The following is a 21942-nucleotide window of genomic DNA, read 5'->3' as shown; positions in this document are numbered from 1 at the left end:
TTGTCTATCCTGTTAGTTTAGGGCACTATGAGGTCAAAAATGGGGCTAACCCACTTAAACAATTTCACTATAAAGAGAGATGGAGATTTTTGTCAAAGTATCTTTGGTCCTAGGAGAGTGTAGATGGTAAATGAAATGCCCCAATGGGGTCTGTGTTGCAAAAAGGTAATGTCTTTAGCTGAGGATAAAGGTGGACAGAGGGGCTTTAGCGGTGACGCTAATACAGATAATATTGGCCAAGAGCAATTTTAAAGTAAATATTTTCCAGTGATTTCTTGGAGCAATTGCAAGGAAACAATTAAAGAAATACATTCATAACTAGCGTTGATGTATTTGCAAGAGACTGAGTTTTGTCAACAAAGTTAAATCACCTTTGAAAATTTCATTTCACGTGTTCATGCATTTTAAACTATGCTAACATTAGAGCAGTCCCACTGTCTCCTTCTAGGAATCAGTTTAGATATGCTTTTCAGATGCATGGAATAGACCCAAGCTAAGGTTGTATCCCACAGTTCCTAACAGTTTTGCAAGGAGACTGTTCCCTTATGGGAAGGAGACCCCAAAATGTCTTAAAGTTTCTTAAATGAAATTAAGTGCCAGTAGTCACCCATCACAAAAAAAGATATAGCAGAAATAGAAGGGGCTCAAATGAGCAACTCAAACGATTAGAGGCCTGGAGGGACTACTGTATGGGAAGAAAAGATAAAAGTGTTAGGACTGTTTAGTTTAGAGAGGAGACAAATGAGATGTGACTTATTGGAGGTATATAAAAAACAAATAGTATAGAAAGTAAATTTAAATGTCCCTTTGTTCTTGGTATTGTGAGGCAAGGCAAATAGGGCATTTAGTGAGATTTTGGCAACTCATTTAAAACTTATAAAGGAAAAAACTTGTTCACATAAGTCATAATTAGCTCATAGAACTTATTCCAAGCTATCTGTGAAGCCAGGTGCATAGTAAATTAAAATAAGACCATGCTTATATAGGCAAAATAAAATGTATGAGTATATGCCCCTCTTGATTATGTGCAAAAAACAACTTCCTGGGATTGAAAAATAGCTTCCCCTATGGCACTTTATTTCATAACTCCATTATAACTCCATTAAACTTCATAACTGAAACTTGGTGGGATAATACACACGACTGGAATGTTGGTGTGGATGGGTATAGTTTGCTCAGGAAGGATAGACAGGGGAAAAAGGGAGGAGGTGTTGCCTTATATATTAAAAATGTACACACTTGGTCTGAGGTGGAGATAGACATAGGAGACAGAAGGGTGGAGAGTCTCTGGGTTAGGCTAAAAGGGGTAAAAAACACAGGTGATGTCGTGCTGGGAGTCTACTACAGGCCACCTAATCAGGCGGAAGAGGTGGATGAGGCTTTTTTCAAACAATTAACAAAATCATCCAAAGCCCAAGATTTGGTGGTGATGGGGGACTTCAACTACCCAGATATATGTTGGGAAAATAACACCGCGGGGCACAGACTATCCAATAAGTTCCTGGACTGCATTGCAGACAACTTTTTATTTCAGAAAGTTGAAAAAGCTACTAGGGGGGAAGCTGTTCTAGACTTGATCTTAACTAATAGGGAGGAACTTGTTGAGAATTTGAAAGTAGAAGGAAGCTTGGGTGAAAGTGATCATGAACTCATAGAATTTGCAATTCTAAGGAAAGGTAGAAGGGAGTACAGCAGAATAGAGACCATGGATTTCAGGAAGGCGGATTTTGGTAAGCTCAGAGAGCTGATAGGCAAGGTCCCATGGGAATTAAGACTGAGGGGAAAAACAACTGAGGAAAGTTGGCAGTTTTTCAAAGGGACGCTATTAAGGGCCCAAAAGCAAGTTATTCCGATGGTTAGGAAAGATCGAAAATGTGGCAAAAGACCACCTTGGCTTACCCTTGAGATCTTGCGGGACCTACAAAATAAAAAGGCGTCATATAAAAAATGGAAACTAGGTCAGATCACGAAGGATGAATATAGGCAAATAACCCAGGAATGCAGAGGCAAGATTAGACAAGCAAAGGCACAAAATGAGCTCAAACTAGCTATGGGAATAAGGGAAACAAGAAGACTTTTTATCAATACATTAGAAGCAAGAGGAAGACTAAGGACAGGGTAGGCCCACTGCTCAATGAGGAGGGGGGAACAGTAACGGGAGACTTGGAAATGGCAGAGATGCTTAATGACTTCTTTGTTTCGGTCTTCACTGAGAAGTCTGAAGGAATGTCTAGTATAGTGAATGCTTACGAGAAGAGGGTAGGTTTAGAAGAGAAAATAACGAAAGAGCAAGTAAAAAATCACTTAGAAAAGTTAAATGCCTGCAAGTCACCAGGGCCTGATGAAATGCATCCTAGAATACTCAAGGAGTTAATAGAAGAGGTATCTGAGCCTCTAGGTATTATCTTTGGGAAATCATGGGAGACGGGGGAGATTCCAGAAGACTGGAAGGGGGCAAATATAGTGCCCATCTATAAAAAGGGAAATAAAAACAACCCAGGAAATTACAGACCTGTTAGTTTAACTTCTGTGCCAGGGAAGATAATGGAGCAGGTAATCAAAGGCATCATCTGCAAACACTTGGAAGGTGGTAAGGTAATAGGGAATAGCCAGCATGGATTTGTAAAGAACAAATCGTGTCAAACCAATCTGATAGCGTTCTTTGATAGGATAACGAGCCTTGTGGATAAGGGAGAAGCGGTGGATGTGATATACCTAGACTTTAGTAAGGCATTTGATACGGTCTTGCATGATATTCTTATAGATAAGCTAGGAAAGTACAACTTAGATGGGGCTACTATAAGGTGGGTGCATAACTGGCTGGATAACCGTACTCAGAGAGTAGTTGTTAATGGCTCCCAATCCTGCTGGAAAGGTATAACAAGTGGGGTTCCGCAGGGGTCTGTTTGGGGCCGGTTCTGTTCAATATCTTCATCAACGATTAGATGTTGGCATAGAAAGTACGCTTATTAAGTTTGCGGATGATACCAAACTGGGAGGGATTGCAACCTGCTTTGGAGGACAGGGTCAAAATTCAAAATGATCTGGACAAGTTGGAGAAATGGTCTGAGGTAAACAGGATGAAGTTCAATAAAGATAAATGCAAAGTGCTCCACTTAGGAAGGAACAATCAGTTTCACACATACAGAATGGGAAGAGACTGTCTAGGAAGAAGTATGGCAGAAAGAGATCTAGGGGTCATAGTGGACCACAAGCTTAATATGAGTCAACAGTGTGATACTGTTGCAAAAAAAAGCAAACGTGATTCTGGGATGCATAAACAGGTGTGTTGTAAACAAGACACGAGAAGTCATTCTTCCGCTTTACTCTGCGCTGGTTAGGCCTCAACTGGAGTATTGTGTCCAGTTCTGGGCACCGCATTTCAAGAAAGATGTGGAGAAATTGGAGAGGGTCCAGAGAAGAGCAACAAGAATGATTAAAGGTCTTGAGAACATGACCTATGAAGGAAGGCTGAAGGAATTGGGTTTGTTTAGTTTGGAAAAGAGAAGACTGAGAGGGGACCTGATAGCAGTTTTCAGGTATCTAAAGGGTGTCATCAGGAGGAGGGAGAAAACTTGTTCACGTTAGCCTCTAATGATAGAACAAGAAACAATGGGCTTAAACTGCAGCAAGGGAGATTTAGGTTGGACATTAGGAAAAAGTTCCTAACTGTCAGGGTAGTTAAACACTGGAATAGATTGCCTAGGGAAGTTGTGGAATCTCCATCGCTGGAGATATTTAAGAGTAGGTTAGATAAATGTCTATCAGGGATGGTCTAGACAGTATTTGGTCCTGCCATGAGGGCAGGGGACTGGACTCGATGACCTCTCGAGGTCCCTTCCAGTCCTAGAGTCTATGAGTCTATGAGTCTATGGGGATACTAGCAGCATACTATGAAATATCTGGTACTGGCCGCTGTCAGGATACTACTAGTGGTCGGATCTGATATAGCAATTTTATGTTTTAAGTCATCCGCATCTAGTCATATGTATAATAATACAAATACATATTTTTTTGTGACTATTTGTCTTGATTGTGCTAAGTATCCATTAGTGTGTTTGTCAATGTGATCATACCAAACCTATGCTTGTGCATTCTGTTTTGGAAGTAGACACTGCAAACACTTCTTTGGCATCGCCCTATGTGATGGGGGACTGATAGGGAAAACAGATTTAGTTTCGCTGCACAATTATGTCCACACTACAACTGAAACAGTTTGATCTAACACATGCGAGACTAAGTCTGTTAACCACTATTCAGTTTCCAAAAACTTCAGTTTAGACATGTTGTTCCTAGTTATATTACAAAAAATATATTTCCAGGAAACAATTTTGTAAATGGTTTCAGCAAATGCTTTTCATTTGCCAGTGTGTACGGGAAAAGTGACCCAATGTTGACATAAGGTCCCACCCGATCATTTTCCTTCCTTAGTTTTGAAAATAATTTAGCCACTAGCATAAAGGGGGTCACTCCACTGTTACTGAAAGGATGATGGACATTTGGGCCTTGTCTTTAGCTGACTCTTTGGTCAGTGCTACCACTGGTGAACTTCCACTTCTGAGACTTAACCGAATATCATTGAGACCTCTTCTGAGTGGAAGTAGACAACACTGTGGCCAAAAGTGCTGGCATCCTGTTCACGCTAGCGGTTTCACTGTTGCTGTGAATGGAGCTGCACTGATGCTTCAGCAGTGGTAAAAGGTCAGTGTAGATACCACCTTAGTTCACAAATCATTAATCTCCTCTTGCATGTGGAGTCTTGTTTCTCGTAGTTTTGTGGGTACCTGGTCAGTGCTGGTAGATTTCTGTAAGGTAATCTATGCAATTAATATTTCTCTCTGTGTATTCCTAGGTACATTAAGAGCTCCCCCTACGTCTGGAGCACCCCCACCAACCTCTGGTGCATCTGTTCCTGCTGGCCATCCAGTGTATAGTCAGTTTGGGCAAGGAGATGTGCAGAATGGGGTTGCAACTTCAGCAGTCCAGATGCAAAGGTACTTACGAGAAGAGCAAGTCGTAGGAAAGGCTTTGGAGACCTTAAATCTATCAAGCTACAGGAGCACAATATTACTTTCCTCCCCTCCCCCACACCTTTCCCTCACTACCTCCCCAAGCCCCCCCAAAAAAGGTGGGAGGGGAATACTTAGGGTCTCTTAACTTGTGCTTTTGGTAGCAAAGAGGTTTTGAACTGGCTTCAGGTTTTTTCTTTTTCCGTCTTACTGCCACTTGTGAAACAATGTAAAAGGGAAAGGAATACAATCAAAACATCAATGAAACTCAATGAGCAGACTTCCCAGAGATTCTGAGCACACCCAGTTTCTTTGGCATCAATGTGGCCAGGGAGTTTCTCAGCCACTTTGAAAATCAGGCTAGAAGCTGCCCCCCTCCCTTTTTTTTTAATTCCTTTAGAATAATAATATCTCATGAGCTTGAAACTGTAATGTTACTTCCTGAAATGTTCTGCTCTTGTTAGCTATGTCAGGATTGCTCATGAGAGCAGCGCTGTTGTCTTTGGGGTTTTTACGTGAGAACATTGACACCTGAGTGCAGACCATATTTAAATAATTTCACATGCTTAAAATACAGGTGAGTAGGAAGGAGTCCAAACTTTGAATCATCCAGATATGAATCACTGAGCTTATGGAGTAACTCTCTTTCCCCCCCCCCCCCCCATTTTATTGTATTAAGTCAGTGGTATCCAGCCTTTTTATGCCGCAAATCACTTTTTGAATTTAAGGGCAATGCAGGATCTACCCTGCCCCTTCCCCAAGGCCCTGCTCGCTCCATTTCCCACCACACACACACCTGTTGCTCGCTGTCCCCCACCCTCACTCACTTTCACTGGGGTAGGGTTAGGGGTCGGGAGGGCGTATGGTCTCTGGGTTGGAGCAGAGGGGTTTGCAGTGGGGAAGGGGGGCTGAGCCAAAAGGAGGGGATTGCAATGCAGGAGTGGGAGAAGGGTCTAAGCTCTGGGAGGGAATTTGGGTGCAGGAGGAGGGTCTGGGCTGGGGCAGTGTGTTGGCTCTGGGACGGGGTTCAGGGCTGGGGTGCAGAAGGATGGTATGGGGTCCTGATATGGTGCAGGAGGGGGTTCAGGGTACAGGAGGATGATATGGGGTCCTGGTTCCGGGAGGGGGCTAGGGGGTAGCCTCCCACTGGGCGTCACTTATTGTGGGTGGCTCCCAATCGGTGACGCAGCAAGGATAAGGCAGAGTCCCTGCCTGCCCTGGCCCCACACCACTCCCAGAAGGGGACAACATGCTCCTGGGGAGTGGATAGCAGACACGGTGCTCCGCGTGATGCCCCTCTCTGCTAACACTGCCCCCTCAGCTCCCATTGGCCACAGTTCCCTGGCAATGAGAGCTATGGGAGCAGTGCTTGCAGGCAGGAACAGTGCACCCCCCCCACACACACCCCCTCCACACACACACAGCGTGCAGGGGCATGCAAGCTGCTTCTGGGAGTGGTGTAGGACCGAGTGTCAGCCCAGCTGCACTGCCAGAGATCGCGATTGACTGGGAGAGTCCCCAGAATTGACCGGTCGATGGTGATCGACGGTTGGTGACCACTGTATTAAGCAATCGTTTCTGCCACATTAAAACTGTTTATCATTGGCTTTTATAACCTGTTTGTATTGTCTTTAAATCCTTCCTGCGTGGAAGGGGAATACACTGCTTTGTGCAGGACCTAAAGTTGGTTATTTTTTTCCTAGGGTGGATTTTAAGTATTGATCATAGGAAGAGTCTGCCCATATTATCATGCAATAAGTACATGTAACATTTCACAGTAGGGAGAATTTGCTACACAGTCTCAATCTTTGCATCTGGAAAGCTTCTAGCAAGGCCTGAGTTGTAGACATAGACACTATAATACAGTGGACACAGTGGTTGTCAGTACTTACTGTTAATCTGTTCAAAAACTTCCCCTCAAAAACCTTAGGTCAGGCCTGCACAGCTCATAAAGTGGCAAGGGCCACATTACTCCAAAGAAAACTGCTGAGGGCCGAAAACCCCCGGCCTTGCGGAACACCCCCCCACCAGGACCTCCCGGCCCCACGGATACATCCCGCCTCAGCACTGCCCAGCCCTGCAGAAACAAACCCTCCTTCCCCAGCGCCGCCCCACCAAAACAGCTGTGGGCCAAAAAGGAAGGTTGGGAGTGGGGAGGTGATACTCGATTTTAAATCAACCAGGGGCTCCCAGCTGAAGAGGTGGCTGGGAGCTATCAGGGGCAAATTAAAGGGCCCGGGACTCCGGCAGCTGGGGGAACCCAGAGCTTTGTGGGGCTGGGGCATGCATTTAAAGGGCCCAGAGCTCCTGCAGCTGAGGGGAGCCCGAGCCCCTTAAATCCCAGCCACAGCCCATCCGCTGGAGCTGCGACCAGGATTCAAAGGGCTCTGGGCTGCCTGCAGCCGCGGAGAGCCCTGAGCCCTTTAAATCTCAGCTGCCGCCGGGATTCAAAGGGCTCTGGGCTGCCCATGGCGACGGGGAGCCCTTAGCCCTTTAAATCTCGGCGTGGCCAGGAATCTCTGCGGGCAGCCCAGAGCCCTTTGAATCCCCGCTGCGTCTGGGATTTAAAGGCCTCTGGGCTCCCCGCCACTACGGGCAGCCCAGAGGCCTTTGAATCCCTGCCGCGGGCGGCACAGTGAGCCTCCGCGGGCTGCATGTTGTGCAGACCTGCCTTAGGTTGTAGTAGTCATATACCATCAGGCATTTTAAGACGCTAATAGTCTGTTCAGCTTCTGTATGTTTATATTCTTACAGTAGCATTAATTTTTGTCTTAGCTCGAGCTCATCATCCTTCTTTTTGAAACTTCACTGTCTGCATCCTTGTGGCAGTAACTTTTTAAATATCCGTTCTGGCTTCTTTGTGTCTCTTTGGAACTCAAAGGATTCTCCATCCATTCTCTGTCATGCCGGTAGGTTTTAGAGGATGTCTGGGCATGGATCCTTTTTGGAGTGAGACAACATTTATTTTAATTGGCTGTAATAATCTCCATTGATTGACACTAAGCACTTCCTTTTCCCACTTGCCCTCCAAAATGGCTGATCCACCCTGGCTTGACAGCTCTTCCAGCCTCAAACTAACTGAGAGGGTGAGACGGAGACGTTCAAGGCTGGTTCCCAGTTGGCAATGCAGAGCACTGCTACTATGCCACTACAATGCAGCAATACTTCTAGGACGGTGCTGTGCCTAACATGGGAAAAAAACAAAAGCATGGCGTTTGGTAAGGTGAATCTATAAGAATATTTATATTGTAAGTAACACTGGATTTTTAATAGCAGAATTGTTACAGAATATTAAAGGAAGTGCAGAAACTAATTGTATTTCAGGTGTCATCTACGGCTTAGTTCTCAGGTTTTGTGAGAACTTGAAAGCAAGAAGGTGTGTGTTGGAACACTCGAACAGTTTGTAAAGCATGGAAAACCATAATTCCTCACATAACAGGGCACTCTTAATAACATTTGTAATTCCTTCCTTTCCCCTCACAGGCCCTCTGCATCTCAGCCATTCATACCAGGCACTGCACCCGCACCTATTAGCCAGCCAGCTACCTTCCGGCAATATGGCCCTTCCCCAACCAGTGCACAGCAACTGACCAATCACATGGCAGGAATGCAGATAGGCAGTTCAACCTCGGCTCCTCTCCCAGCTGGACTGGGCTATGGTGAGTTAATTATTTTCTGTCTGTGTTCGTATTTTAGTAGTGGAGCCATTTTTGTATGGCAGTGACCCTCTTCCAGTAAGAGATGGTGTTTTCTGGACATTGAGTGTCATGGTAGTATACAGGTAGATCTTATTGTGATAGGAAGTTACTTGAGAGAGCTTAGCACTGAGCCTGTTACATGTGGTGATCCTGGGAATAGATTGCAGGAACCAAGGAAGAAAAGTGTAGCTGGTTCTACTGTTCACCTACACTAGCTGGATGTGAACTACAGAAACAGACCATTTTCTCAGCCAGTTGTTACAGATTCTACGTACTTTGACGTGGGCAGGAGCCTGGTCTAAAAAAAGAGGGGGTAGGGGGAAGGAAGCCTGTTGGAGCTACCAAAGGGACAGAGCTTTGAACCTGTGTGAACAGTAAGTGGATGAAAGACTGTATTGTTCTGCACCGAAGGGTTTCATGGGGCTTTGTAAACTAAATTAACATCAGAAGACTTTTGCAGAAGAAAATGCTGAACCTGGGCATCCTTTTTTCTGTTGTCATTCCTGCTACTATAGTTGGGAAGATACTGCCTGTATACAGAAGGTTGGAGATTGCAGTGAAACTAGGTCTTATCTGTGTATAAACATTTTTATTGCACTTGAATTGTTTTAGTTAACACAATTAATTTTGCTAAGCCTATTCTGTACTATAGCGTAATCACACTTCCTATTTTTAGGAGAAAAACAAGTGGAATTTAAGTATACAAATTCTACACTTAGGGAAATATCTTTCTCAAATTTCCCACTATATAAATAGTATTGTGTAATTACCTCTAGATAGTAACATATTTTGGTATACAGGAGAGAGACTGGAAATTTGTATTAAGGATATCATCTGTCTTGCATTGTTAGGCTTTGTCTACACTAGCACTTTTGTCTGTAAAAATTTTGTTGGCCAGGGCTCTGAAAAAAATACCCTCTGGCCGACATAAGTTTCCCCAACGAAAGTGGACAGTGCTACGTCAGCAGGAGAGCCTCTCCTGCTGACATAGCTAACACCTCTTGTTAGGAGTGGTTTAATTTGCTGGTAGGAGAGCTCTCTCCTGCTGGCAAAGAGCAGCTACGTGGGAGACTTTACAGCAGTACAGCTGTGCCGCTGCAAGGCCCATTATGTAGACATAGCCTTACAAGGAGAAGGATCAATGGTAGGAGATAAAGTTCACTATAGCTTTTCAGTCTGGCTTTACCCACTGCATAAGGGCCTTCACATTAATGAAAAGACTCACAATGTTAAACAGCATGAAATGAATTACAAATGTTCCTAGAATCAAAGATCATTGGGAGGTGTGATCATGATTCAGGAACTTTTTAGGAACTTCATCTTCCTCAGCCTTTCCGATCCTAGTTTCAGAAGGGCTTTCACTGAGGGTTTTGGTCTGGATTTAGGAGCAGAGTGTAGTTTGAGGTAGAGATCAGGTAAGTTAGAGGGCATAGATTTTGTTTGTGCTCTCTTAATTCAGGTGTTTTTTGTCTTTGTGAAAGCAAATAATGGCAATAACTTTTCTGCTCGTCAGGTCCCCCAACATCAGTTCCTCCAGCCTCAGGAAACTTTACTGTGACAGGATCTGGTCTCTACACATCTTACTCTTCAAGCCAAGGCCCCCCTCCAGTTACCATGACCCATGGATTGCCTCCTACCAGCCTGTCTCAGGGTCTTTCCCTGGCGCAACCTGCTTTTTCTGGTCCACCACTGTCAGCCCAGCACCGCCCTCAAGCCCCTGGTTTTCTCCCACCTCCCTGCTCCACAGGGATTGAACCTTCCAGTTACCCTTCTGCCACTGGGGCCCCAAGACCTTCAACAATGCAAGGCTCACAGTTATCTGGACAGGCTCTAACTGGATTACCAACATCCCAGCCTAATCATGTGTCCTCACCACCACCTCATCCATCCATGTCAGGGCCTGCAATGACTGGCCTCCAGGGACCACCTCCTCCCACACATCCTTCCCAGTCCGGATACCAAATGCAGCAGAATGGTAAGTCATTCCGTTGCTCCTTCTATACTTGATGTAAGGTAATGTGCAGTCTGAGTGAATCAGTGGTATTAGTTACTGAGTTGCAGAGGAATTGCTGTCTTCTTGAAGGAAGAGAATGTCTTTCTTCCAAATGCATTAGGTATGTACAAGGCAGGATCATCGGTGAGCTTCCAGACAAAAAGGAAACTTACAAGAAGTGGAAACTTAGATGACTAGGGAGGAATATAAAAATACAATAACTCCTCACTTACTATCCTCCCGCTTAATGTTGTTTCAAAGTTACGTCACTGCTCCAGGGGAACATACTCATATAAAGTTGTGCCATGCTCCCTTATAACGTCGTTTGGCTGACTTTACAAGGGAGCATTGCACAAGTTCCTCTTCTCTGCTTCCTCCCCCTCCCTTCCTCCGTCCCTCCCAGCACTTCGCCTGCCGCCAAACAGCTGTATGTCGGTGCTTAGGACTTTCTAGGAAGGGAGGGAGCGAGCAGGAAAGTTGCCCTCCTCTCCCCCCAGCAGGCAGGGCCAACCGGAACACAGGGGCCTTAGGGGCTACAGGGCAGCCAGAGAGAAGTGGCGCTTTCCCCTTCAAAGCCAGAAAGTGCCACTTCTCTCCGGTCACTGGTTGCATGGCTGCCCCTGCTCTTCCTGAGTCCTCCAGCTCATGCTCGCAGGGCCACATTCTGAAAGGGGCTTTAGAGCTGCAGGCCAGGGCCCTGGGGCCCCCTTAGCCCAGGGCCCTGCAGCCCCTAAAGCCCCTGTGTTCCAGTGGCCCTGCCTGGCCTGGGGGGGAGGGGGCGGCAGCTCCCAGAATCATGGCTCCCAGAGCCACCTGCGCACCCCCTGCACCAAACAGGAGCTGCCCCAGATAAGTGCTGTGCACCTTCTGCCTGCCCCAGCCCTGAGCCTCCTCCCGCACCCAACCCTGAGCACCCTCTCACACCCTAACTCCATTCCAGATCCTGCACCCCCAGCACTGAGCCTTAGGGGGTAAGCCGGGGCACCTCCCCAACACAGTACAGTACTGTACAGTATATAATGTCTTTTGTCTGCCCCAAAAATATTTCCTTGGAACCTAACCCCCTGTATTTACATTAAATCTTAGGGGAAATTTGGATTTGTTTAACATTGTTTCACTTAAAGTTGCATTTTTCAGAAACATAACTACAGTGTTGAGTGAGGAGTTACTGTATTGCTTGAGCATGCAGGGGTATAATCAGGAAGGCCAAAGCACAATTGGAGTTGCAGATAGCAAGGGATGTGAAGGGTAACAAGAAGGGATTCTACAGGTATGTAAGCAAGAAGAATATGATCAGGGAAAGTGTGGGACCCTTACTGAATGCAGGAGGAAACCTTGTGACAGGTGATGTGGAAAAAGCTGGAAGTAATCACTGCTTTTTTTGCCTCGATCTTCGCAGACAAGGTCAGCTCTCAGACTGCTGCACTGGGCAGCACAGCATAGGGAGGAAGTGAGCAGCCCTCAGTGGTGAAAGACCAGATTAAGGACTGTTTAGAAAAGCTGGGCGTGCACAAGTCCATGGGTCCAGCTTAATGAATCCGAGGGTGCTGAGGGAATTGGCTGATATGATTGCAGAGCCACTGGCCATTATCTTTGAAAACTCATGGCAACCTGGGGATGTCCTGCGCGATTGGAGAAAGGCAAACGTGCCCATCTTTAGAAAGGGGAATCTGGGGAACTACAGATCAGTTAGCCTCACCTCAGTCCCTGGAAAAATCATGGTGCAGGTCCTCAAAGAATCCATTTTGAAGCACTTGGAGGAGAGGAAGGTGATCAGGAACAGTCAACATGGATTCACCAAGGGCAAGTCATGCCTGACCAACCTGATTGCCTTCTACGATGAGATAACTGGCTCTGTGGATATGGGGAAAGCAGTGAATGTGATATATCTTGACTTTAGCAAAGCTTTTGATATGGTTTCCCACAGTATTCTTGCCAGCAAGTTAAAGTATGGATTGGATGAATGGACTATAAGGTGGATAGAAAGCTGGCTAATCGGGCTCAGTGGGTAGTGATCAATGACTCAATGTCTAGTTGGCAGCCGGTATCAAGGAGAGTGCCCCTGTCGTCTATCCTGGGGCTGGTTCTGTTCATTATCTTCATTAATGATCTGGATGATGGGATGGATTGCACTCTCAGCAAGTTCGTGGATGACACTAAGCTGGGGGCAGAGGTAGAGATGATGAAGGGTAGGGATAGGGTCCAGAGTGACCTAGACAATTTGAAGGATTGGGCCAAAAGAAATCTGATGAGATTCAACAAGGACAGTGCAGAATCTTACACTTAGGACTGAAGAATCCCATGCACTGCTATAGGCTAAGGACCGACTGGCTAAGCAGCAGTTGTACAGAAAAGGACCTGGGACAAGAAGCTGGATGTGAGTCAACAGTGTGCCCTTGTTGCTAAGAAGGCTAATGATATATTGGGCTGCATTAGTAGGAGTGTTGCCAGCGGATCAAAGGAAGTGATTATCACCCTCTGTTTGGCACTGGTGAGGCCCCATCTGGAATATTGCATCCAGTTTTGGGCCCCCCACTACAGAAGGGATGTGGACAAACTGGAGATAGTCCAGCGGAGGGCAACAAAAATGATTAGGGGGCTGGGGCACATGATTTATGTGGAGAGGCTAAGGGAACTGGGCTTGTTTAGTCTGCAGAAGAGTGAGGGGGGATCTGATAGTCACATTCAACCCCCTGAAGAGAGGGTTACAAAGAGTATGGAGCTCGGCTGTTCTCAGTGGTGGCAGATGACAGAACAGGAGCCAATGGTCTCAAGTTGCAGTGGGGGAGGTCTAGGTTGGATATTAGGAAACACTATTTCACCGGGGGGTGGTAAAGCACTGGAATGGGTTACCTAGGGAGGTGGTGGAATCTCCATCCTTGGGAGACTTTTAAGGCCCTGCTTGAGAACGCCCTGGCTGGGATAATGTAGTTGGGTTTGGTCCTGCTCTGAGCAGGGGGTTAGACTGGATGACCTGAGGTCTCTTCCAACCCTAATCTTATATGATTTTATGATCTTTCTGCACTGCTGAAGAGTGTGAATTCATTGTCTGAATTTTAGGTGCAAGATCTGAAATCTGGTTCTTGATTTGTGTCTGTTGGTCTCTTGGCTGCATTTTTTTCACTAAAATGTTCCCTGTAGCTTGCTCAGAGTTTAGAGGAGAGTCCTGAGATCACACTGGTGGATGTATCCCTAATGGAGGTTTAGTGTTTACTCCATGCTTCTCGGTCAATGTACGTGCTAAGTTAAACTGAATTAGAAAAAAATTATTCTGGCTTGCATTGGTACAAAATTATTGCTTACTGTTTAGCACCATGTGTTTGCATTGTTCTTTACAAGAATAAAATATGGTCTCCTGCCCTAAGGAGCTCTTCCAATTCAAATTAAATATATTGTGCTTTGGTTGGTAAAGTTGACATTGCTTTCTCCTATATTTAGAAGTAGGGAATTTACAAAAATTAAATATTGGTGCTTGGGGATTAAAATGTCCACACCCTGCATGTTTATGGAAAGGTTGGTAACGTTGAAAATGGATTTCTACTCTCCCACCTTCTATCGCTTCCTTCTTCCATCTCCTTATGCCTTGATTTGTCTGTCTTGGTGAACTAAAGAGCAGTAAATTTAGAACTTATGAAAAGACATATTTTAAACACAATATCTACATTTCTCCTCCTGTAATGTTGCCTGCTGTTGATCACTGCATTGTAGAGTGGTATGGTTGCTGATCATGGGGTTTAGAGCGAGATGCATCTGAGTTCTAACCCTGACTGAAGCGCTCTCTGTGATCAGGTTACTTTATCCCTTTGAATTTGTTGCTCCCTTTCAAGTACGCTTCTTCATTGCAGGGGTGGTGGTGAGAATGACTTCATTAATATCTATTACATTTTCTTCTGAATGATTGTGACCCTTAATGTTGATAGCTAGCTGCAAGGATCAGGAAGAAGTTCCCTGCAGCATTTTACAATCGGCTAGGTGAATTATTGTCCACGTCACTTAGGCTGTGTCTACACTAGTGAGCTTACAGCAGGCACAGCTGTACTGATGCAGCGGCGCCACTGTAAGATCGCTCGTGTAGCCACTCTATGCCGGCGTGAGAGAGCTCTCCCATCAACATAGTAAAACCACGCCCAAAGAGTGGCGGTAGCTATGTCAGCTGGTGAAGTTCGCCCACTGACATAGCGCTGTGCACACTACCACTTACGCTGGTGAAGCATGTCGTTCAGGAGGAGTAGTTTTTTTTTCCAGATTCCTGAGGGACATAAATTTTGCCAACTTAAGTGGTAGCGTAGATGTGGCCCAAGTGTTTAAGAACACTGCTGGTCAGAACTATCAGTTTTGTAAGAGAATAGTAGCAGGTACATAGCTATCTACCTATATATTGCCTTCTGTGTCTTTTGCAGCCAATATAACCGTGTACCACCCCAGGCATTTCCATTAAGAAAGTGTAAAGCAAAGTGAAAGAAATGCATGCAATTTAAAAACTAAACAAATCAGAATAGCAGAGTTTTAATCTGTGCTAATCTCAGGCAACACAAAAACTGTCTGACACGTTTCTGTCAGTATTTCTTTATTTTGTTGGTGCAGTGTGAGGTACTGGACTGCTTTGGTCATAGTTTATATTAGCCAGATCTGCAGCATAGCCTGTGTTTTCATAGAGGCTTTAATGCAGATCTAACCCATTAAGGGAGTAGGTAAAGGACCAGTTCTTCCCATTTCTGAAACAGGTTCCAAAAATGGATTATGTAAATCACTATTAAATCTGGACTACTCTGCTAGAGAGACAGATTACAACTGAAGAATTTTGATAAATCTCTTCCATCCTAATTACGTGAAGGGCAGGTCGCTGTCCATTTTTGGATTAAGATAACTAGAAAAACTGGTTAAGAAAGGAAGTGTTTAGTATTATTCGTATTAAAGTAGCTCCAGGGAGCCCTAGTCATGGACCCAGGACCTCGTTGTGCAAGGCACTGTACAAATACAGAACAATTAGATATGCTTTCATTCTGTTGTCTCTTTTTCAGGTTCCTTTGGACAGGTTAGGGGCCCACAACCAAATTATGGCAGTGCTTATCCAGGAACACCAAATTACGGGAGTCAACCTGCACCACCTCCCCCGCCAAAACGCTTGGATCCGGATTCCATTCCTAGCCCTGTAAGTTAATTCAGTTCTCACCAACATGTACTTCCCCATAAAACATCATCTTATAAATCAAACTGATGGATGCCAAAAACAGGTCCCAACACTCTATCTGTTGACTTTGTTCTTCATACTTCTGCCCGTGAACGGAGAGGTTCTGAGAATGTAACCTCTGGTTTACCAGAAACAGTATTGTCTAGTGATTAGGGCATGGAACTGGGTGTAGGACATCTGAGTTCTATTCCCAACTCCATCACTGATTCCGTGTGGTCTTGAACACATTACTGAGCCCCTCTCTCCCTTTGTTTCTTTACTTGAAAAATGGGATATTTACCTGCCTCAGTCAGTCATTGAGACTGTTTGTAAAGAATATTGGGACCTTGGATGGAAGCTGCTATATAACTACAGTTGTGCTACAGCTCATTATCCCTATGGCATTGGAAATCCTGAATTTATAGCACTAATTTTCAGGGTGCTGCTTTGTTCCATGTTAGTATGTGGGAAGGGGAGAATTCCTCAGAAGCAACCTTCATCCCCTCTCTTGATGACTCTGTTTAGACTACAAGCTTTTTACTCCCCATACTTCTGCTTTTGTGTTGTTTCAAGTGAACACTGATTTATCAAAGTAGTACATATTGTCACTCTCTCTGAACAGAATTTGATCATTGTGTGCTGTTGTTTCTGTTAGTGGATCTTTGAAAGGGCCTACGTCTGCAGGTTTAGGCACAACGCGTGACCTGCCTTAAAAATGATCAAATGTCCTGTGGGAATTGTCACCTAAATTTTGAAAACCTCCCATTTCTCAGTCCGAAACAGTTGACTGACTGACGTAGGTCCCAAAACTGCATTAATTCTATCTGACACTGAGATTACCCAGCTTCTAAGAGGGATATAAACAATTGATTTAGAAACCAATGATGGTTCAATTTGAGGAGGCCCGAAGAACTTGTTTGTAGTATGGTGGGCCATTCATTATAAGTGTACTGTTACGCAATCATGACAGGAACTGATTGAATACATAACACCATAGCAGTTAGTCCAGCTTTGCTGATATTTTGCTTATTTAAGGTATGGGCCAAAGTGTGGCGTCTTTCCTGTTCTTCTGGATGTAACTTCAAAGCAGCTAGTTAACTCTGTTGGCAAGAACATTCTGTGCAGAATCGTGAGACACTAGTAGTTGAAGGATGAGCTATTTCTCAAATTTTAACCCTCTACAGAGGGGAGGTTTCAAAAAGCAGGCAAGGGAGTGGTTTCAGAGTGGTAGCTGTGTTAGTCTGTATCAGAAAAAACAAGGAGTCCTTGTTGCACCTTAGAAACTAACAAATTTGTTTGGGCATAAGCTTTCGTGGGCTATAACCCACTTCATCAGATGCATAGAGTGGAAAATACAGTAGGGAGGTATAAATACACTGCATATGAAAAGATGGGAGTTGCCTTACCAAGTGGGGGGTCAGTGCTAAATGAACCATTCAATTAAAGCGGAAGTGGCCTGTTCTCAACAGTTGACAAGAAGGGGTGGAAATCACTTTTGTAGTGCTAATGAGGCCAATGTAATCAAGGTGGCTCATTTCAAACAGTTGACAAGAAGGTGAGAAGATAAGCAGGGGGAATTTAGGTTTTGTAGTGACCCACCCACTCCCAGTCTTTATTCAGGCCTAATTTGATGGTGTCCAGTTTGCAAATTAATTCCAGTTCTGCAGTTTTTCGTTGGGAGTCTGTTTTTGAAGTTTTTTTGTTGAAGAACAAGCAACAATGTGAAATGGCAGTCCCTCATACATAATTCCTACCACTAGCCTCTTAGGCTTATCCTCCACTCCTCCTGATTCTGCTGAGTTGATGTTTCCAAAGACCACAATTGCTTCTGATGCTGACAAACTTTTTCAGGACAATGGTTTTAGTCACTTAGTTTAATTTTACACTTGCCTTTTTAATCTGGCTTCATGTTACCACCTGATCTAGCTAACGGTATTGAAGTCCTAGGCTTTTCTGGTTTTTGATTTGATGTTTGTGCGTGTTTCAGGACTTACTTTTTGGACGGAATGGGGGCATTTTTATACCTTTGCTTGCTTCTCTCCTCTTTCACTAAATTAAATCTCAAGAAACTTGCATCAAGTGCCTCCATTGCAGCATGTTCTCAAAGCGTAAATCCCCAAATTCTAACAAAACAAGCATGTGAGCCATTTTCTCTGCCAACGTAATGCTCAGAACCCAAGAACTGTTCAATGGCAAGACAGATTCTGGGATTAATGTGTAGTAAGGAAGCAGATGTGTTCTTTTCCTCTTGTTGCATGATTGTACAAATGTATATATCTAACTCCAGTGCTATAAATTTTGGCAGAGAGAAGTAACACTGTTACTTTTTGTTTTATTACTCTTTCTTTGTTTTTCTTTTTGTGGCACTCTGTTACTTAAAAAAAAAAAAAAAAAAAAAAAAAAAAAAGCAACTCAGTGAGCTGCCACCCCAGCAGAAACCCAGGCACAGAATAGACCCAGATGCAATTCCTAGCCCAGTAAGTGCAGTGTCTGTCTTCTGTCATCTGTGTGTTGGTGACCACCTGTGCATGTTTGCTGCATAAGCTTCACCTTACTAACCCTTCAGTGTTAATCTTTTATCCTTCTTTCCCACCCCTTTCTGCTTACCTCATCAAAATGAATAAAATAACCACCACATGGGGACTGGTCATTAAATCACTTCCTATGTCATGAATAAGGGGCAATAGAAAGTGGACAGCACTTTGGAAGCAGATTATGAAGAATGTCTCCCCTCCACGTTGTCTGACCTTTAAAAGCAAAATACCTACCTACATCAGATTCCAGTGGGGACATCTATAACATGAAAAATGCAGTATGCACATATTCTTTCTGCATACCATATTCATTACAAGTACACACAGTTCTTTATTGGTAGTCTTTTCTACCTATGTAAGTTGACTTTATTTACTGTTTATTCTTGAGGTGCCAACACTGGGCAGTGTTTGATGCATTGTCTCACTTTTGAAGTAACCGTTTTTGTTTTTACATTAATTCCTCGTCTGAATGCCTTAGCATACTTCCTCTGAGGCATGGGGAGCTATAAACATTCTTTCATTATCTGTGATCCTACGCCACTGTTAAAAATTAAAATGTTCAATTTTACAATTAGAAATGTGCCTCGAGAATCTTTTTAAAATGAAAAGTATCTACCTTTTGGATTGGAGGAAAATGGTGGATTAGATTTTTCTATTACCCCAATATCATTTTTGCTTTACTGGTGATTGGCTAAAGTTGGTCACATGACTCATATCTAATCAGTGATGACACCAACTTCAGTGAGTCTGTAGAGTTTTGAGAAGAGATTTTTCCTGGAATGATCACTGTCTGATTCTGTGGTTGAGCATTCCACTTGCATAATTTAAAACATGTACTGTATAAGGGTAACAAGAACTCTGCTGTATAACACTCTGCATGTTAAAATAGGTTGCAAATTGAGGGATATAATTTGAGGGGAATGGATCATTTAGTAGGATCAGTGCTAGATTAATGCTTAAACTCGACTTGGCATTGGTAGTGAAAAGGTAGTTGCAGGGGCTGAATCTTTCTATAAATCTCCCGTTCTGTGGCAGAGTTCAGTGGATACTTTTAATGCAAAAGTGCTGTTGAACTTCATAATGCATTATCTCTAATTAGACTTATTCTTTTAAACAAGTTTATCACGGTAACTAGAGGATTTAACACTATTACCATCCTGTCCACTCAGCTTGAATGATCTGAGTTGCAGCCTGGCCTCAGTCCCAAAAGCTCAAAGTATGAACTAGAGTGAGCAATATGTAGAAATGATCAAATTCCTTCTGAGTTTTCATAATACTTTAGGTCAGAGTCTAATCAGATATACAGTGGAACAGCTTCACTTTGTGAAAATACTGAGAACTTAACAGCTCAGAAAGAAAAGGCAGGCAAAAAAGGAAGTGCAAGCTGAAAGATATTTGGAATCTAAAACAAAGCTGCTGGAGAGATCTGGCTGTGACTGTAGTTGCAACAGAGTATACTGGAGAGCAGTAAAGAGCAGACTACTATTAGAAATTATTTTCTTGGCCCAAATTTTGCTTTAAGTGAGTCCAGATCAGATCTTCCAATGTAAAACATTCCAATCTTCAAAATAATTAAAACAGAAAACTGGGAAGGGGGGGTTAAAATGTACGTGTGTGTTGTTGTTGAAATAAACCCATCTCTTGTCTTATTCCCAATTTGTAAACAATAAGGGCTGACTGCTTGGTAAAGCTTAAACTAGGTCTAGGCTTCTCAGTTCTTAGAGCTAGTAAATGGCTGTCCTAGTCCTGCCTGACTGCTTTGTAACTCCAGATTCTGTGTTCCCCCACCCATGTCTTCATGAAATGGAGCCTGCTGTGGCTAACAAGCTGCTTTCATTCTAGATCCAAGTAATTGAAGACGACAGAAATAACCGTGGATCAGAGCCATTCATCACTGGAGTTAGAGGGCAGGTCCCACCCCTCGTTACTACCAATTTTCTGGTGAAAGATCAAGGTAAAATACTGTTCACTCCCTCCGTAAGTCCTCCCCCCAAAAAAGCACATTACCAGAGATCCAGTTACGTTATTGTCAGACATTCTTAATGGAGAAGTCTGAGGAATGTTCCCTTTGTGATGCCCAGGCCAATGCACTAGCTTTTTACCAATAGAGGCCTGAGTTTAAATTCTGTTTCAGGTCACAAGTGAAATGAGTAGAGCCCTCACTTGGGCTCCATTGGATGTTTTGTCCACCTAGAACTAATCAACAAGTAAAAACAATTGACACTTCCTTGGGAAAGGCAAAAGTGTGTTAAAAAGCCAGGAAAAAAGTTTTTTTCTTCAAGTGCTTGCTCATGTCAATTCCATTTTATGTATGCACGTGCTGTCAATTCCATTCTAGGTATGCACGTGCCCATGTGTGCGGCCGTTGGAGATTTTTGTCTTAGTGATATCCATAGGGTCAGCTGTGGTGCCTTCTTGAGTGCTGCACTCATGCATCAGTATATTAGGTGCCGCTGGCCTTACACCCTCCCAGTTCCTTCTTACCGCTCATGGTGGTAGTCAGAGTGCCTTTCCCTTGCATAGCAAGGATTAGCAGTTCTTTTACTCCAGTCTTCGACACTTAGGGCCTTGTAAATAGTTTGTTTGCAGCAGTTAGTAAGTAGTGTAGTTAGAGAGAGTGTCCCAGGGGGCACTTTGTCCCAAGCAGGGCGTGCCCCAGTCTCCAGGTTTTAAGCCTGCTCTGACTGCAACAGGCCTATGTCTGTTAGTGACCCCCCATAGCAATTGCCTCAAGGGCTTTGGAGAATCACATATGTGAAGCATCTGTAAGTGTTGCATCTGTAACAACTTTTCTCCCAGTTTGAGCCAACAGCCCACACTGGAGCCGCATGGGGATCTCCCCTCTTTCTCCCCCCATGGGGCTCCCCCTTGCTCCCCAAGGGATCCGCCACTGACTCCAGAAAGCGGTAGGAGACCCACACTGGTGACAGGGTTGATGCCTTCACAGGCTTTCCCAGTGCCCAGAGAGCAGAGGCCTCCACCAGTGTTGCCAGTACCATGTTTGTCGTAGGTCAAGGCAAGGGCAAGTCTGCGGTAAAGACCCCTTGGGAGGGTCAGCAAAAGACGCTGGTCTCTGGAATCGAGAAAGCGTTTTCTATCTCTACGTCCCAGGTCTCCGTCTTCTACAGGACTTCCTAGATCACTGGCATTGCAGTCGCGGTCTCTGCCCTCTCAACGCGGGTTGCCCTGAGGAAGGCACCAGTCATCGTACCACCAACACCGATCATCCTCCCACTGGCTGTCTCCTTAGTGTAGATCTCAGTCTTCCAGACCATGGGAGTGGTCTGTGTTGTGGTACTGATCCCCCTGTCCCTGATCCACCTACTCGAGGCACCGGTCTCCCGCAGCAATGGTTAGCCACCAGATGCAAGCTTCTGCGTCCTCTCTGTGGTCACCGGAAGGTGATTTCTCCAGTACAGAAAGGGAATTCAGCCCTTCACTGCGACAGCATCAGTGCAGTTGGGCACCTGAGGCTGCGTTCACCTTCACGATGCTGTCGTGGCAGCGAGGCCAGTGGCTGGCGCAATGGCCCTACTGG

General features: G+C 44.5%; 1 protein-coding gene across 3 annotated transcripts in view; it reads left to right on the top strand.

The window, feature by feature from the left end:
• Window positions 1-21942, top strand: part of SEC24C (SEC24 homolog C, COPII coat complex component) — a 76850-nt gene that overhangs the window by 11160 nt on the left and 43748 nt on the right. For 2 of the 3 annotated variants that reach the window (XM_030568268.1, XM_030568269.1), the window contains 5 exons: window positions 4853-4994; window positions 8493-8668; window positions 10221-10682; window positions 15722-15852; window positions 20247-20358. In XM_030568268.1, coding sequence (XP_030424128.1) covers window positions 4853-4994; window positions 8493-8668; window positions 10221-10682; window positions 15722-15852; window positions 20247-20358 — 1023 coding nt within the window. Of the gene's footprint in view, window positions 1-4852; window positions 4995-8492; window positions 8669-10220; window positions 10683-15721; window positions 15853-18278; window positions 18348-20246; window positions 20359-21942 lie in introns of all 3 variants that reach the window. The other variant, XM_030568266.1, reaches the window with a different exon arrangement.

This window comes from Gopherus evgoodei, chromosome 7 (assembly GCF_007399415.2).
Source record: "Gopherus evgoodei ecotype Sinaloan lineage chromosome 7, rGopEvg1_v1.p, whole genome shotgun sequence".
In the NCBI taxonomy this organism is placed as follows: domain Eukaryota; kingdom Metazoa; phylum Chordata; order Testudines; family Testudinidae; genus Gopherus; species Gopherus evgoodei.
The sequence above is the reverse complement of the archived record's forward strand: the minus strand, read 5'-3'. Positions and strand labels throughout refer to the sequence as shown.